Here is an 18,767-nt window from a genome sequence, read left to right on the forward strand (position 1 = left end):
CATTTTCTTTGTCTCCTTAAACAATTCAACATATTCAGCAAAACATTGTAATGTTTGATGATTCGGCCAAAAAGTGTATTCAACGATATACAACAATACAAATTTGAATGTTTACTGCCAGTGTTTGTATTTCAAGCTGCTTTTTTAATAAAAGTCGGGGAAGTAGGAGAGGGTTCTGGGGGAATATTTGCTTCTAGATGATCAGAATGCTAAGGCCTTGAAGTACAAATCACAAAACACAACAACAAATCACAAAGCACAATGGCAAATAAGAAAATGACTTTCATGAAAACAAAACAGAAAGTAAGACAACACAAAAACAAATGAGAAAACACATCGACTGATGAAGCAACATGATAGCAGGGATCTACCTTTTATTACACGTTAGTGCTGTTGTGTTATATGATTTGTCGTTGCGTTTTCTTTCCGTACTGAATAGTATATGTATATGTGCAGCCAGTTAACGCTTTGTGCAAACACAGGTAAACAGTCCACTGATTAAATCAGTCTATTTTCCTTTCTTTCAAATCAATAAGCAAAGTGTAAAAATGGCACATTGTGGTTTTATAGGTATTGTGTGCCAAACAAATTCTTGGGTTGGCGCAGGTCACTTGGTAACTTCAGTGTAACAACAACACTCTAGAGCTCTACCACGTTAATTAGTGAGCTTTGGAGCTGCTCGTAGGATTGTGTTACTTTTGGACCGAGCCAGGTTAACTCTTTTTTTTCAGTCTGTGTGCAATGCTTGGCTCGTCGACTGCTCACAGTTGCCTCATATTTACAGACACATGGCCGTGGTGTTGATCTTACCAGAACATAAATAAGCACATTTCCCAAAACTATTCCTTTAAAAGGAAGGAAACACTCTTCACTGGCGGGCAACAGAGCATGACCCTGGACCTTCAGTGTCAGAGATGAAGATGTTTTGCACCCATTCATCCAGCACCCTGTCCTTTTCACGTTACCACATGGATGTCATTTTGTGCACTGGCAAAGAAGTGAATGGATTTACTGCTATTCTGAGGCAGACTTGACTTCAAGGTTGATTTTGGATTTGTTTTTTGGTAAACTAGTCAGGTTACATAGGGAGAGGATTTCTAAACTGTAGTTTCAGGCTGCAGTCTGGCCAAATCCGAACATAATACTTTGTTAGTGAGTCAGCTAAATATTTACTCATCTTTATTTAGCCCGCTCAGGTAAAACTGCCCTTTGGTTGGAATTCAAATCAATAACACACCGCCTACACCCCCCAGCCCCACACATAAGATAAATGGGTCTGAATGACTCGAATTACATTTTTCACCTGAAAACACATCAACACGTCTACAGACACGCCTGTCATCCACACTAATCCTGAGTTTTAAAGCTGCTAAAACAAAGAAGTTTGGAAACGGACTGTGTTTTATTTTGAACACTGGTAGCGTTTTAGTCTGGACAAGCAGAAACTGGAGACGTACACACACAACCGCCTGCTGACTGGCTCTTTTAAGTCACGACTTACCCCTGGCTGATTTGTCAGGCTCCTATCACAGGACCCCTTTCCAATTGGCCTCAGCTACCAGTGTAGAACACAACATGGATAATCAATGACAAGTTTTGCTGATCCTGTTGTCTCAGCTAAAAGCTGTTGGACAGTTACATTCTGTATTTTACAATGATACAACTGTTTAGATGTGTTGGAGATGAGATATTATTCAAGCAATCTGTGACAATTCTACAACTAACAACCAAAGGCTTCCAATTTAAACTGGTCCGTGGTTGCCCATTGCACATGAGTGGTCATGGGATAGGGTGAAATCAGGGATTTTCTTTGCAATTTTGACTTATAAGACTTATTCTTATATCTATTTTAGACATCAGATCAACATATTATACCTTTGTGTAATCCTTAAGATGTTTTCTAACCACACCAGCAGACAGAATTGAGATATCATTCTCAGAAGAGACATGACTCAGCGTTTAGTGTTCTTTGTGTCAAAAAAGACAATTCTACCTGAATTTGATAATCTGGGAAACTTGTATTTAAAAAACAAGTTAAATCATCTTGCATTATGCATGTCATATTTTGAAAGGACATTATGAAAAAATTTAATCAATAAAATTAAATCAATGGCAAGCTACAATTACTAATAGTTTCTATTGGGGCTACTCAGGGAACAAAGCCCTTGCAGGTGAGAGACTCATCATCATCGATCAGCCCATCGTCTTCTCCACATGTTTGGTGAAACCAGTGGCTGCAGACCACAGGACAGACTCTACTGTGCTTTTTGGATAATCTCTGTCTCAGAGCACAACCTAATTATGTGCTATTTAACGAACCAGACAATCAGTTTCAACAGACTGGGACAGACTGTATTGTAATCATTGTTTTACTTTACACCCTAAATGCATATTTCCACCATGTTTACCCAAAGCACAGTGTCCCACATTATCACTCATGTTTGATAAAGTGGGACAACTAAAAAATGTTTGAAAAAATAAAACTAAAACACATTTCAAACAACTGATATGTGCATATTATGTTGCTCGAATACATCACAATCATAACTAACAGTTAGAAACATTGTCTAATTTATGTCAGATTTATATCCTTAATATTAATCTTGTCTTTCAGATTTTCCCTCAACTGTGAATGGTTTGAAATATTTTGATACATTCAAGTGTATTCTTCTTCATCTGAATAACCTTTCACTTTTTTAATGAGAAAATGAAACATTAAGTTTAACAAAACAATCTACAGATTCACTGTTAAACAAAATGTGTATTTATTTCATCTGGGGTAAGAACCTGATCTTAGTCAGCTTGGTTGGATGAGCCTCAAAAAAATAGATGCAATTTAGCCTGCTGCCACTAGACGGGGTGAGAGAAGGGGGGAGGAGGGTACGTCAACCTCCTGCCCATAATAACCACCAGACATGACTCATCCAGCGTGGAATACCACAGCAGCCACAGACAGGTCTCTGGCAGACACAGAGCAGAAATCCGAGCCTGCAGCCGAGTTTGTGAATGGGGCAGGAATGAGCAAAACCAGGGTAAATTTAATAGTGCTGCAATAAGTTTCAAAGATTTAGGAGTTTTAAAAATTCATCAAGTGTTTGGTTTGGCCTATTTATGAAAGTCAAGTGTCTAAGTGGCTAAATACTGCGTGTTTTATCGATAAGATGTAACAGCTGAACTAAGAAGGAACTGTTTTCTCCCCTTGTTTCCCTTTATTTCTTTTGTTTAACTCCCCGATGGTTTCTGTGATTCTTTGGCAAAGCTCCTGCTCATCAAGTCATCACGCCGAGCTCCTCAAACACAGCACAGGGACAACATATCACCTTGTCAGATATGATTGTAGCTCTGATCATCGTCATTCCTGCCCAGATTTCCCCCCGCGGAGAGCAGCACTCAGTTTGAAGACTAACACATGTTGGACAGTCAAATCGTTATTTGCTTATGTGGAGTCCGTCCAAGGCTGGAGGGCCTGCAGAGCCAAGAGTCTAATCTGTGGGCATAAGGAATAACACAGAAATAACATATTGTACAACTTAAAGTATGGCAGGGGAGCGAACTGTGAGCGGTCACATTACATGAAAACAGCAGGCAGGAAGTGTTTTGCAACAGCGGAAAATCTTCAGGTCCAGTCTGACCACCAGACGGTCACACTTCATCTGGCCTGAAGGCTGCGGTCAGTGGATGGATACCTTCCCCGTCGTAAGGTTGGATACACTGTCATACATTTCTCTATGGCTCCCCCCTTGCAAATTTGATTTTTTTCCATTTCTCTGGCTCACTTGTCTTCTTTCAAACCTTTTCTTATTCATCCCTCCTTTTCCTTTCTCGTCTTTCCTTCTTTCCTCCTTTGCAACCTTACCTCATCATGTTTTTGGCTCCTTTTTCTTACCCCCCTCTCTCTCCTATACCTTCCCCCTCAAACTTTCTCATTCCTCCCTCTCTCACCCTCTTTCTCTCCCTGTTTGTGGTCAGTCACACTTAATCTAGCTGTGTCCATCTGTTTCTCTTCATTCGTTTAGTCCGGCCTGTTTTCGATTAAGATTACATCAGGCTTTGACCTATTAGTGTGCCGTGATCCTTTTGAAGTCATTCTGTGGTTGCAGGTTAAGCTCAAAGCCCACCACTCTTCTTACTCTATATAATACAGACAGTATTTGAGGGGGAAAAACAGTATAGGTTTTTAAAACTTTTCAGCCGGCGACCAAAATGACTTTTTTTTTCCTTGGGATCCAGGATCATTAAATCATACGAGAGTTCTTGTCATGTGGAGACCCGCTAGAAAAGGGCCTGTGACCCATTTTGGGTCTCAAACCATAATCCAACCTAGCAATCTGTGAACTGGAATATATTGTTCATTTAACCTCATATCCTGAGGATTTTGATTATATTTTGAAAGTAACTCTCCCAACCAGAGACTTTCTGTTCCCTATTAGGGCTGTAGTTCAAAGTGGAACTCATTTTCCCCACTAAACATAATGGAGACCTCTTGTAGAATAGAGCCTTTTCAGGATGCAAATGAGGAATGTAACGATTAAAACCACTTATAATTCTGTAGTTTTCATGTGAAGAGCAACCAAAGATGGATCCTAACACCCAACAGGATATAAATCGGATATACAACCATGTTTCTTAACTACAGCACTGATCCCTTATATTACCCCTTCATCATCTTTGATCAGTTGGCTAGTAAGTAAAATGTCAGTGTTCATTTCCAGATGTAGATCAAGATATCGTCTCTGAAACCTCAAAGTTAACTCCCCTTTTTTTTTCCTTCATTTGGATGCCTGCGAATCGAGATTGAATGAAATGTTAAACTGTACATCATCATTATTCCTGGGTCAAAGCTCGGGTAAGTAGCCAATTGGCCGAGTCGTGACGCTAAACTGACATCTATTGGCCAAATTGTGGCAGGGTAGGATGTTAAAGTCATTTAGACTCATCAGGCTAAGTGGACACAGTTGACTGAGAGGTCTCGAACCTTCTTACGTCTGGTTGTGGGTAGTTGTCAGTGCCAACAATTCTCAATTAGAGCCGTGGATGAGAGAACATCTGGGCTGCTGCGTCTGTCTGCTCGACATATGTATATGAGCGAACGCCAACAGGCCTGAATTCATTTCTCAAATGAACCGTGCACGTCTGTCTTCTCAACAGATAGACATGGCTGATTTAACACATCCGTCAATCAAGATGGTGTAAGTTTGCACGACCGATGTGACAGTGTGAGAGCAGACTGAAGATCCACTCGCTCTTGCGATGTCGTAAATCTGAGTATCCTGTATGCGTGCCACTGATGATGAACAACTAGATGTTTAAAAACCTCTGCTGTGATCAATATTTGAATACAATCGATGGATCAAATGTGTAAATGGTCTTTTCTCTCACACACACATTCATACAGTGCATCTATGGACAGCACTTTTTATCCATGAGGGTCAATCTGGGGCTCAATATCTTGCCCAAGGACACTTCGGCATGCAGAAAGGAAAGACTAGGACGACAGCTCAACCCCCTTAGCCACAGCCGCCCATGTGAAAGGTGTCAGTAGATATGAGTTTATCGATATCTAAACTATGAACACTTAACTTGTACAGTATTTATTTGGAATACTAGTATTAGCATTATCATTAAACCACAATAGATAACATCCCAGGTACATACACACACCATTTGCTTTGCTGCTCTGGTTGTCATCAAGAGACAGTTGTGAAAGTGACAATCACAAGGACAAGTCACATTTTCATCGCGACATGATGAAATCTGAGTCAGTGCAGCTTAAAACAGTCTCACACCTTCAGAGGGAGAAGTGAGAAAAAGTGAAAATAGAAACAGCTCAAAAGATGCAGGATGAGGAGGAAGCTGAAGTGGCTTTACAAACACACACGCATATACTTCCTCTTCCTCCTCCTAACCCTCCTCCTGCCCTCTCCACTCCCCTGCTCACCTCACACCACCTGACTCTGAGCACCATGCAACTGTCACCGCAATAAAAAAATCACCTCCATCGCTGTCCGGGTCGCTCGCAAGTCTCTCTGTTTGACTGTGCTGACGTGAATAAAGATATTTAGAGAGGTGAGTGTCTTCACTTTCAATCAGCTGTATGGTGTTTGGTGTTTATCCTGATAAATCTTTTGTTATCCACTCCTCTGTCTCCCTGTGCCTCTCTGCTGCTGCGGTGACATTACAGAGCTCGTGTCAGCGGAGATGTTGGCAGGTGCGTTACTTCTGGGCATCATCCTCACAGCTTTACCAGGTAAGAAAAAAACAACACATCACTTCAGATATCAGAGCTTAGTTTTACTGTGAGGTGTCAAATCTATCTAAACATATATTTGCATTCATTTGAAGCAGGAGAGATGAGCTGGCAGCTTCTTCAGTTGTTGTTAAAATTTGTACTTTATTTCAAAGTTTTACATGAAAAAAAGTGTCACAGATTACTGTAAATCATATTTGGAAAGATAAATGACTGACTAATAGGATCCATTATGAACATAGGGTTCTGCAGCCAGGTGTCCTTTGTGCCTTTACGCTCAGGTTATTTATAAGTATTGATTGGCTTTTGTGCAAGGTAGTCAGTCAGGGAGGCAGTTAGCAGCACAGGCCGACACCACGGCTGCACATCAAGGCTCAATCTCGGTGCTTACAATTTATGGGTCACAAGTGTGGTTTGAGTTCCCCTCCGAGGGGCCACATGGAAGGAAACGTTTTTCTTGCAGTTGATTCAAATTTGCACTTCCTTTAGTTTCCAAACATGTGTTCTTTGTGGATACAACAGCCAATAGATGCTAAATCATTCTGGTATCTGAGCTGGTCTTAAATGAAAAACATTAGTTCAGATAATAAAAAAGTGTGACAAGACAGATGAGTGTAGAGATGCTTTTCAACTTAAGTGCTTTGTGCAAGTTTATTATTTTAGGCCTTTTTTTGTGTGTGTGCACATTATGTGTTGCTTTTGTGCACCTTGCTGTTTCTGATTTTGTGTGTTTGTGCCTTAATATTGGTGCCTCGGTCCTGTCTGTGTTTGTGTGTGTCTGTGTGTGTGTATGTGTGTGCGTGCTCAGGTATCCAGAGCAGGTGGAGTGTGTCATTTTCCAGGAGGGAGATCTGCGTGTGGGCAGGAACAACTGTCACTCTGCCCTGTCGCTATGACTACCCATCAGGTATGAAACTATTACTTTGCATTTTTATATTATCCTCATGGGTGGATTTTGTATCCTGTCTTGGTTATTGGATATTAAATATTATACTCTATTAATATAGACTTTTTCCCTGTTCTGGTTTTCAGGCCACATTGTGAAGCGAGTCATGTGGTTCCGTGTGTCTGCAGAGGGGCGCAGGGAGTTCACCTACCACACTGACACAAATCAGATCAGCCTTTCGTACAGTGGACGCACACGGTAGGAGAAACATAGATATGATGGCTGTCGGATGAAATGACGTCTTTGAAAGTGACCTGATTAGAAATAATGTAGGATACTCAAATCCTGGGTTTCAGCTACATCGGGGGCAGCTATTCCAGCTGTTCAGTCCAGATTCGGGGCGTGAAGCTGAGTGATGCGGGCCAGTATCACTTCAGGTTTGAGACGGACCAACCACTGGGTAGATGGACCTCCCCCGACACCATCACTCTCGAAGTCACAGGTACAAACTGAAACCACTGGAACATCTCCCCTGTGATTGCATCGAGTAGAGATAAAGCACTGCACTGGTCTCACCCATTCAGTGGTTATGTGCATGTGTGAATGTCTGTGTGTACATGTCAGACCTCCAGGTCCACGTGCATCCAGCCAGACCGGCCAACATGTTTGGCTTTGGCGAGACAGTGTTTGTTGGCTGCCAGGCCAGAGGATGTGCTGCTCCAGGAAGGAGTCTTGCACTCTACAGGTTTGTTATTCTAGATAGTATAGGTCCATATCATTATAAAATTACACAATGCAACAAAAAGCACAATGCATGTGTCACTAACCTGCCACTGGAGTAAAATGAATACTGTTTATAACACTGCGATCTGAACACAGGAATGGACTGAACCTCGGCTCTTATGAGAAATGGATGATCATCACTCGTTTTGACCAGCAGCACACTGGAGCGTACACCTGTCGACCAATCCCGCCACAAAATGTACAGTGCCCCTCCCTCTCCCTCGCTCTGGGACGTGAGTAACCTCCATCAACCAATCAAGTCGACCAAAAAAGGAGGATTTCAGGATACCTGTTCCTACCTACATATGCCTGCAGCTAAAACTGTATTATATATATATATATCCAATATGTGCAATAGTATGTGAAGTATTCTAACAGTTTGATAAAATACTTAAAATATTTGATATATGATAAACTGTATTTACATTTGGAATATATCTTCCCTCTTATCTTCTGTTTTCCTCTCTTTCTCTCTCCCTCCAGACGGCCCTCACTCCACCTCCATATCCGTGTTCCCTGGAGGGGAGATGTCCGAGGGGGGGTCTGTCACTCTGACCTGCAGCAGTGATGCAGCTCCGCCTGTAGAAAGCTTTGCATGGTTTAAAGGTACAGGACAGTCCAGGCTGTTTACGAAAGGTTGATGACAGAGAAAGGGTTTGGATTGTCCTCTAACGTTTAGTGATACGTGTGCTAATCTGCACGCATGTCTCGCTCTGCTCTGCAGACATGGAGAGTGGCAGCATCCCGGACAGTTTCAGGCCTCAGCTCCACCTGTCCCACCTCAAGTACTCAGACAGAGGAGAGTACTTCTGTGTCGCACGCAGCTCACTGGGGACAGACCGCTCCAAACCACTGCTGCTCAATGTCACATGTAAGTGTGTTTTCATCACTATCACAGGCATGGTGTGCAGGCAAGACTACATAGAGATCAGAATTTAATTTTGATTATCAAAACCTATATTAGATCTGGATGTATGATGTATCATATGTCTTAGGTCTTAAAGGGATAGTTCAGCCAAAAGTGAGTTAGTTAAGCCCTCATGTTCTACTCACCACTTTGCTATGCTGATGGAGGGGTGGGTGAAGTGTTTGAGTCCACATAGGAGTCTCGGTGGTAAACAGTGTTGCAGCCAAATCCAATACAATTAACACCACAGGAACAGTACTGAGGCATTTTATGGGTTTTTCCTCTTGGTTTTTTTTACGTTCTAAGTTGTCACCAGTCATGTCAGTTGTATTGGATTTGGCTGAAACACTGTTTACCCCTGAACTCCAAAAGTGTTCTGTTTGTTGAATCGTAAATATGGGATTTCAAATATACCATTCAGTTTCCTGGGTAAAAACAGCATGATGGATTTTATATGGTTTGATGGTCCGTGAGAATCAGTGGTCCCACCGTGAAACCTGCTCAATTGAAGGTATTGCCGGTGGTGTTGACTCTATGTGAGAGAACATTTTTCATGATGTGGTAATAACGTCCCTGTTTCTCTCTCCGTCTCTGAGACTAGACTCTCCAAAGAACACCCATGTGCTGATGAGTCCTCGAGGGGACATCAGAGAAGGTTCATATGTAAACCTGAGCTGCGTCAGCCACGCTAACCCTCCTGCCTACAGGTACCAGGAATCAACATGGAGTTTCCTACAAGTATAAAGCAAACACATGACAAACACATGAACTGAGTGTGACCCTTTTACACATCATGGTCCTTAAGTGTTTTCCCTTTGTCATCACATAAATTAGGAGTGAGCACTTTTGACGAAACCAGATATGTATCCATCCTTTATCTTTAAAAAAACTGTGACTGTTTTCCTTTTATTCTACGGTTGTTATAGAAATCCTAAATCATCATCGCTACCCTCTCTCCTGCAGGTATTCTTGGTATCGTATTCTAGGTGATCAGGTGTTGGCTAAAGGATCATTTCAGAACCTCACATTACCATTGGTGCGTGCTCACCACACTGGTCAGTACTACTGCACCGCAGCCAACCGATTAGGATACCAGACCTCCCCTGTTGCAACACTCACTGTGCTCTGTAAGTAGTGGCTTTGGGACTCTTTAAATTATCTCTGTTCTTATCTGAGATGGTTTTGCCTGAAGCATCTGACCAAATATTGTGGTCACTATTTGTAATTAATACAAATACTCATTTATATATACAGCCAAGTTACTCTGTGGCGACATTTGGAACATTTTCAAATCAGTATTGACCAACCTCTCTTCCATCTGCTAATCAATAGCTCTAAAGTTCCACCCCGTCTATTTGCTCATCTATATCTTCTGTTTCTGTTCTGGAGAGATGATTCAAACTGATTATTAAACTGTAGCTTTAGCTACATATTTTTAAAACAATAACTTTAGATTAGGATCCATTTTTGGTGACATATTTAATCATGGGGGAATCAGCAATCTCTCCTGACCTCCCCCTTCTTTCTTTTCTCTGACTCAGGATCATTGTCACTATGACTTAGTATTCCAAAGACTCATAACACTGTAGAATGTTGCCTTTAAAAAGTGACCATGTCATGTGGAAAAAGTACAAGATTTGATTAATGCAATCAACAAAAACATTAACCACTCCATGTCTCTTTTTTCCCTCTCTCTCTCTCTCCAGATCCTCCTAAGAACACCTCCGTTCTGGCTCGTCCCTCCAGTGTGGTGGACGCTGGCCGACCGCTGACTCTGACCTGCAGCAGTCAGGCCAACCCAGCAGTGGACAACTTCACATGGCACCGCTTAGCTCTGGACGGGGGCTCTGTACAATGTTAGCATCCAAAAAATGTGATTCCACTTGAAGTTAACTTAACAAAATCATCAATACTGAAGTTCCTATGTGGTAAACTGTTTCTAAAAGCTCATTGGGCCCCTGCTCTGTGTATATTTGTCTTTATCTGAAACACTCTCTGTGCTCCATTGCTCAGCGTGGGGCGCCAAGTCTGGTCCAGTTTTCACCTTCTCAGAGGTCGGCCCTGGAGAGAGCGGCCAGTACTACTGTGAGGCCAGGAACCGAATCGGAGCCCACAGCTCTCCGGTCCTCACTGTACGAGTCAGAGGTACATGAAGATTCATACGTTGGTACTATCTCATCTGTCAGACTCTGTTTGTCTATCTTTGAATTGTGTCACATCAAAAATGAAGCATATTTTGTTTATGTTCATTTATTGTAGATTATCACTTTTATTTTTTAGTGTGTTGTTAGTCGGCTGGTTAGTTCACCCATTCAGCCTAAGCTGAAATATCTATATTGGACAGAATGATATAAGACTCTTGATTACTTGTCACCCTCCACTTGTCGTCAAGCACCATCATGATAGTCACATTTATAGTTTTGAGTTGATTTAGCAATCAAACCTCATGGACAGTTCTGTAACCTGTTTAGAATGTTATTTTGTGAAAGTGGATAGAAAGACAGGCTGGATTTGAAACTGTGTACAAAGTTGGATGACACTTCTCCACTTCCTCCTACTGGTGTCTCCTTGAACTGAGAAGTAGCGATTGGGGGCTGGAGCTGCAGTAACAAGGTCCTGTGGGTACACGTGCTTGACCAATCACAAGTGATGTTTCACCTGATTTTTTACAGCATCAAATAACCAAATAAAACCAAACATGAACACTTGGGGGAAGCACAGTGGTTCCGCCCGTGTCCCTGTGGGTTAATTGAAGACTCTAAGTGAGTTGTTGTTTGTCTCTGTATGTTAACCCTGTGATACGCTGGTTAACTGTCCATGGTGTACCCCGCCTCTTGAGTAATGTCAGCTAGGATTGGCTTCCAGAGAGTTTCGCTAGTTCGCTGGCCACAAAACACAAATGTATTTCTTTAAAAATGGATTATTGCTCAAACAGTGCACCTTGTACACAGACAAAGCAGAGGAACCTGGTGAGTTTCATTAATGTGATGATGACAATCAGAGTCTTAATCACTGTAGTGGTTCATCTCTGCTTTGACATCATGTGTCACAGTGTAATGCAGTGGAGGAGATGGCGTGTCTCTGATAACCTCAGTGAAACACCCCTCCCCCATTCTGTACATTTATGCTTCTGATTATCTGAGATTTATATGAGATTGTGGCACTAACAGTGTTTTATGTAGGGCTCTGTGAGGTTGAAGTGAGTGATAAAACCTCCTTGTCACTACCGCAGCACAGGGTCCAGGCTCTGGTCTTCATTGTGCTCTCATGATTCCTGGCCGTTTGTCTATGAGTCATGGTGAGTCACGTAAAGTCCTCTCACTATGAGGGCAGAGGAGGAGGTGATGAGGTGTTGTGGAAAACTACTATTTGAGTCTAGACAGCTGAAGAAGTGGAGTTAGGTTTGGACATCACAACTGGAAACACACGTCTCGAGTCTAGACAGCTGCAAGATGATGCACAGCTCTTTTCCCCGTTCACTCGCTTTCCCTTTTTCTATTTTTATAGAAGTAGAAATAGGCTGCTGTTTTTTCTTTTAGCTCGCTGAACTTCTATTTTTGTTCATCTCATGTCATATCTCATCTATCCACCATTTCCTCTTTTCACTTCTTGCCTCCAGTCCTGCTGACGATGACCTCTATTATCCTTCCCCCCGGCAGGTCGCCTTAAGGTCATTGCCTTGGCATCAGCAGTGGGCGTGTCTGCTGGACTCATCACTCTGACCGTGGCCATTATGATCAGGTGACACTAAGTAGAGTTGTGCCAGAAAGTTTGGGGACATACATATTTTTGCTCACATACAGCTGACGAACATGTGACCAGATCCTCTAAGACCCGCACTGCAGACAATTAGAGTCAGGATACACAAATAACACAAAAAAACAGTTCAGTCCCTGCAAGGACACTGGAAGTAGGGGAGCTTAGGGGGCTCCAGCACCCCTATTGGTGAGAGGCTGTAGCTGCAAGTCCAAAAAGTTTACTAAACAAATCCAAATAAGTATATATATATATATATATATATATATGTGTATATATTATTCTATTGGGAAGCCTTTAAAAAGTATCATAGCAGTAGACACAAAGTTCAACCATTATTAATTTATGTAATATTTTATATCAGTTTAGAACATTCAGTGTATTTCCAGTGTATGTTTACGACCCTAGCTTGTAACCATTTGAAATTAAAGTTATTGAACAAGTGATGCTCAAACAAACAAATATAACCAAAAGAGGACGCTAACCTAGAGCAAACGATGCTTTTCTTTAAAAACAACAGATGCAAAAATAATCTCTTCATCCCATAAACAATGAACCTGCTATTAAAACACTACATAAACTAGTGAGGCATACAGAAACACACTCAGGTTGACACTCACACAATGAATTCACATCTAATGCCTGAAATAACAACACCAAGTCAATAACAACATCACACAAACCATCTATAGCCTGCTGCTAATCAACAGCCCCGACTGACGCAGCAGCTGGAGCTTATATAGGGCAGATGCTCTCTGGTGATTGGTGCGGTGGTCTGGAGATCCGCCAATCAGAAGGAGGGAGAGGAAACGTAGCAGGTGCTGCTGAATAAACTCAGACCACGCCTCCACCTGTCGGGCCCAATCCTGCCCCCGGGACCGCACAGCCCAAATTAACATAAACACACAGCAATGACACACGCCAGCCGGCAGTCTTAACAGTACACCTACACTCATTTAGCATCTGATACACAAGAAGGCAACACGTGACACTGACAATATCATAATGACAACAAACCTGCATTTCTCGTGTGACCTGTCCAAAGCTGAAAGTGTCACTGTGCTGTTTGAGATGCAGAAAGTTAGTTAACAAGTGAGCTGTCTGCTGTGGTATTAAACAGAATCAGAATCTTTTATTGTCAGTGTTCAACATTGTCACCAACATTAAAACAGTGAAAATTGTTTTAGCAGCTCTTTTTGTTACAGCAGCATTTAACTGATTTTGGAATCAAGAAGTAAAAATCGAAATTAATTTTTTTTTAAATCGAAACTTTTTTTTTTCCTTTATAAAAACACAGCTAACGAGATAAACATAGTAAAATGTAACAGTGTTAATATTAATGTTCTGAACACAAAATAACCCACATATTGCTATCACTGAATTTAATATGACATCATTATATAAAGTTTCGCTCAGCACTTACTTCCAGCTTCTCTTGATCTCCAGCTCCTGCTGTCTGTGTGCCAGCGTGTCCTTGGGCAAGATATTAAAACCTGATGACAGTGTGTAAATGGTGTGTGATACAAAAAGCACTAGTTTATATGAATGTGTCTGTGAATGCCTGAATGTAGCCTGTACTGTAAGGTGCCTCCCATTCACACCGGATTGACTGAAAAACCTGAATTATGTTAGTTCTTTAAATGAACTGATATGTGTACATTCATATCAGTGATCCACTAGGTTTGCATACTTTGTCCAACAACAATTAATGCTACTGTTAAATAATTACTATGTTACGTATTGTGTTTTTTTGTGTTCATATTATCTAGTTTCAGAAAAGGATCTGGTTAAGATTGGGGTCAGCTGCATGTATTGTGGAACTGTACTCTGCTATTTTCTCACTGCTTGATGGGCTATTTCTGTAGTCCTCTGCATAATTACAAATGTTTGTAATCTCTGTCCATTATCGCTCATTTACTCAATATGAGTTTGTTGAATATTTCATTGATATCTTTTGCAGGAGTTTGATTTTCACTCAGCCAGTTTTGTGGATTAATTGCATTATTTTTGTGTCAGATGTTATCACTGCATTATGGTTGGATAATCGCTCCTGTGTCTTCACAGCAAGAACATGCACAGAGTAGACATGGAGTCAGTAGAAGTAGCAAACAAGGTACAGTTATTATTTTACAATACAAACTTACTCACAACATTTCTTCATAATGTAAAATCAAGGTTCTAATACTTATTACACTTATCTATGATGTGCGATTTGAATTCACTGTTTTGGCTGCGTGTGTGTGTGTTTATGCGTGTGTGTGTGTGTGTGTGTGTGTGTGTGTGTTTGACCCCAGCGTCCGTCAGTGACAGCTGACACCATGTTCTATGAGTCGGCCCAACAGACCTTCCCAGTGAGAAAGGGCAAGATGTCTGACATACCGGTGAGCAGCTCAGTCTTACAACAGAAATGAAAATCATGTGATTATTTGATTTATGTTTGGGCGTGTGTGTTTGTCTAGGAAGAAACAGAGGACTTGAGTGACAACTCCCACCCCTCGATCGTTCCTCTAAAAGATGCTCCGCCAATCACAGAGGTTGAAACTCGTAAACCCGCCCCCAACTACATCACCGTCCACTACTCCAAGTTGTGCAGGTAGCTTGTTTTTATTTAAATTTTATTCCAAACCCAGTTTACATGAAATCATGCCCATTTAGAATAGGAGTGATTTTGTCATCTGCAAGTGGACGTTGTTTCATCTCGGTTGGTATATCCCATGTTCCTCCATCTTCCTCTCTTCTTCTCCTCCTCTGAATCCGACTCTTTTACTTTCCATCTCCTTGTTTTTTCATTCTCCAGTATTCTGTCATCTTCCTCCATCTGCTCTTCCTACAGATCTGTTGACCACAGCAGCACATCTACTGTTTCATGTCTTTATTTTACAACCACACTGCTTTATTCATCCCCATCTCCCTCTTGTTCTCTTGTTGTCATCATCTCCTGTCATCACTGTCTCTTTGGTCTGTTTCATTCCTCCTCTTCTTACGCCTTCTTCTGTTTGTGACATTACAATAAATCTCTGGTCCCAGTATTGCCGCACAAAATAATATCTCTGTTTATGCGATAATCTGACTCAGATGTCCAGATGAACTCAGATGGTTTTTATTCGTTGTTGATGTTGATTCAGTGCAGACCAAGTGCAGGTCCACAACCTGCCACTAGGTGGCGATAGAAAACCAAATGACTCCTCCAAAGTTGTTTACACCTGGGGCAGTACCCCAGCCTCATCCCTGAACTAAAGGAAACAGGTATGTCTACATATTACTACTACGAATACTAATACTAATAATAATAATAATAATAATAATACATTTATTTATATAGCATGTATTAAAACAAATTGGGGATTGGGGAGGATCTGACTCATAAGTAATACATTCAGGGTTATGTGTTTGTTTTATCTTCAATATGAAACGCCTCTGTGAACAAATGAGTACTGGGACTGGACGATATGGACATAAAATTATTTCAAAATTAAAAATTTGATGTCAGTCAATGTTGATAATTATCCGGATAAATGTCATATTATAAATAACATTTAGAAACTCTTGGGGTTGTGGGTTCAAACTCTCTGTGAGTAGAGAATGATAAACAACAAAACATTTTTGAAATCTGAGGTAGATCTGTTTTGCGTTATCCCTAAGCTTTGTATCAGTATATAGTCAACCTTTGTTATATTGCTATTGATGAAAATAATAATGTGATCATTACTGACATTATTTTATTGCCCAGCTTTACCTAAAACTAAAGATCTAATTGTGTTATGTTGTTCTGTTGCATTCAGTTGTGTTCTCTTAGCTTAAGGCCACTCACATTTCTGCTCATATCATTCTACATTATTCTAATCTGCTGATTTTGCCCATGTTCTCCCCCTCAGCTGAACTGAACTCCAGGTTCCTCCTGTGAACCAGAAACTGTATGGGAACCAGAAATGACTCCCTGTGAACTCAAATGATGCCTTATTACACTGTTCTGGGTCAGACATGTTGTTATGGTTCCTCAAACCATGAAGGCAACATGTGGCCTTGCTGCTGACGAGCGAGTCCTGTGTCAACACTGTGCTGCAGTAATGTGCTGCATGTCTTTCCTGTTATTCTTTTCTATGCATCTTACCACAGTTTTTTCTGATGAAGTCAAAACTTTAGAAAAAGCAGCATCACCACTAATAGCCTGCATTCATATCCACAGTACATGTTGTAACAAATGTTGCTTTTTAGTTCTTGTGTGACATTCAAATTTGCAACCAATATATAGATGGAGCAATATGACTGTGTGATCCATTAACTTCTACAACCTAAGACTAATAAAAAGTCATAATCCTTTGCATTCAAACATCTTTGACTCCAATAAAAATGACAGTGTGGTATTAAACATAATAGTGAAGAAAAGCTGAAAAAAGAATATGCAATGAATCTCCACTTTCTATTCTCGTTCTAATTGCTGATGCTGGGACATTTATTCAATTATTAGAACTGTTATTTTTTGAATTTTTATTGTAGCTTAGTTAGCAGTAAAGCAAATCACACATGTAGCTTGTTACATTAAAGAAAAATAAAACATGTTACAACTTGTATGTTGTAGTTTTTTCGCAGGTCACAAATACTTCAAACTAAGCAGAGATTGGTAATATGTTGATTGGGGGATTGGTCGGTAGTAAAGTCAGAGGAATCTAGTGAATAGACTTCGAGGAAGTTAATGATATTTTGATTTTGAATTTCCTCTGAGAGACTGTTGCTGGCTACGTGAAACCTCACACATTGGAATCAGCCAAACATATTGTAGCAATCGCACTAAAATTGTTCTTATGCTCCATGTTATTTTTTACTGTATGTTTCTTATGTTAATGCTTCAGTAGTACAGAAGTGGAGGTTAGTTTTCAGCTCTGGTTGAAGGACATGTCCTCGTGATCGCTCACTCTGGTGTGGATTTGAGAAGTTGGTCTGCACTGGTTATAGAGCATCCGTCAGGCTGAACAACCCGCATCCGAACTTCCACAATGAAGAGGATGAAGGTGATCTCCCTGAGTGATCCTTATTCCAACAAGTTGTGTCTGAGTATTCCTAGTTTGCAGAAGCTAGCAACATACTAACCTGAAACAGATCCTCTTAGGTGAAAATCTAGTTTTTAAGCATGTTAACATGTCCCTCTTGTGCCTTTCATATGATAAAAGACACATTTTGAGTGAAGTGAGCAGTCAGCACCATGGCTGAGTACACTACACCTCAACACTGCAATAAACAAATGTCCACCTGGACTAAAAAAAATCTGATTCTAAAAGCCATGAGTTTGTGATGTCACAAACTCCAGAAACCAATCATGTCAACTTGTGGGTGGAGCTCAGTAGCTGGTGGCATTGTGAGGGTGGGGAGTCGGAGAGGAGGGCCCACGGCCGTATTAACATATTTATAGATTCCATTCAGAGAAAAGAAGATGTAGAGTGACATTTAATCAATTTAAGGCCATGAGGGTAATTTTGTTTCTACGTGGCCATTGGAGGATGCAGCCGACATCAGCTGTGGACCAGTGTCTGCTAAGAAGCGATTGTCTACCAGTAACTGCTTGTTTTCCGTGGGAGCTCTGTCTGTTAAAGTTGTATCGACCCGTTCATATGCGTCTACAGCTGCTTTAACCTGAATCAAAGTGTCTTATTATTATAAGCTTGTGTGTATTTGCATGTGATAATGAAGGTGTGTATTAGTCAAACATTTAACGTTTATCGTCACCTAATAATCACAATTGACATGACATTATGGTGATCGTAGGCAATAGTATTGTTTGTGTGTATTTGCTATATCTATTATCTATGATTACACAATATTTGGAAACCACACTGTAACTAACAAGATTTATGGATGGGTCACGTACAAAATAAAGAAATCATCTTCTTTTTACCATTTTCCTTATGACTCTGCATTATTTGTATCTGCTCTGGGCCCAAGTTGATAACCAATCCTGTCTGTAGGAGCAAGTAATGATGTTTGAAATCCACTTCTTTTTAAAAAATACCTTTTTATACCTGATTTATTTTTGAAACAAAAACTCAGATCCCATCATCTGTGTAAAGACTGTTGTAGTCATCAGTTTCTGATTCTCATTTGTTCTTACACCACCAGTGGAACCAGGTGAATTGCAAACATTGTCGAGAAGTGAAACCGTCAACATTTCTACATGAAGAGATTCCTCTGCCCAA

General features: G+C 40.8%; 1 protein-coding gene and 1 long non-coding RNA gene across 3 annotated transcripts; both read left to right on the forward strand.

The window, feature by feature from the left end:
* The first annotated feature begins 3,645 nt into the window (after window positions 1–3,645).
* Window positions 3,646–17,148, forward strand: LOC109632116 (sialic acid-binding Ig-like lectin 10). Of its 2 annotated transcripts, none has more exons than XM_069536910.1 (19): window positions 3,646–3,701; window positions 6,182–6,247; window positions 7,056–7,154; window positions 7,280–7,391; window positions 7,490–7,635; window positions 7,758–7,878; window positions 8,013–8,149; window positions 8,400–8,522; window positions 8,641–8,787; window positions 9,425–9,530; window positions 9,787–9,950; window positions 10,530–10,679; window positions 10,837–10,968; window positions 12,483–12,564; window positions 14,644–14,692; window positions 14,874–14,960; window positions 15,039–15,172; window positions 15,705–15,825; window positions 16,455–17,148. In XM_069536910.1, exons 2-18 carry the CDS (start codon window positions 6,199–6,201, stop codon window positions 15,814–15,816), a joined length of 1,950 nt encoding a protein of 649 aa, XP_069393011.1. In that variant the 5' UTR covers window positions 3,646–3,701; window positions 6,182–6,198; the 3' UTR covers window positions 15,817–15,825; window positions 16,455–17,148. The 2 variants fall into 2 exon arrangements, with proteins under 2 accessions (XP_069393011.1, XP_019946806.2); XM_020091247.2 differs by lacking the exon at window positions 3,646–3,701 and adding an exon at window positions 5,890–6,066.
* Window positions 17,149–17,576: 428 nt separating this feature from the next.
* On the forward strand, window positions 17,577–17,807 carry LOC138413483 (uncharacterized). The gene is made up of 2 exons (XR_011245840.1): window positions 17,577–17,717; window positions 17,776–17,807. It is a non-coding gene; the product is annotated as an uncharacterized lncRNA (long non-coding RNA).
* Window positions 17,808–18,767: the final 960 nt, after the last annotated feature.

This window comes from Paralichthys olivaceus, chromosome 13 (genome assembly GCF_024713975.1).
Source record: "Paralichthys olivaceus isolate ysfri-2021 chromosome 13, ASM2471397v2, whole genome shotgun sequence".
Taxonomy (NCBI): domain Eukaryota; kingdom Metazoa; phylum Chordata; class Actinopteri; order Pleuronectiformes; family Paralichthyidae; genus Paralichthys; species Paralichthys olivaceus.

What these genes read in the sequence shown, in the direction of transcription:
- LOC109632116 (XM_069536910.1), top strand. Translation starts at nt 6,199, where the DNA reads ATGTTGGCAGGTGCGTTACTTCTGGGCATCATCCTCACAGCTTTACCA. An exon ending in CATCACTCTCGAAGTCACAG is followed by an intron (nt 7,636 to 7,757) that starts GTACAAACTGAA and finishes TGTACATGTCAG; the next exon opens with ACCTCCAGGTCCACGTGCAT. An exon ending in GCTAACCCTCCTGCCTACAG is followed by an intron (nt 9,531 to 9,786) that starts GTACCAGGAATC and finishes TCTCTCCTGCAG; the next exon opens with GTATTCTTGGTATCGTATTC.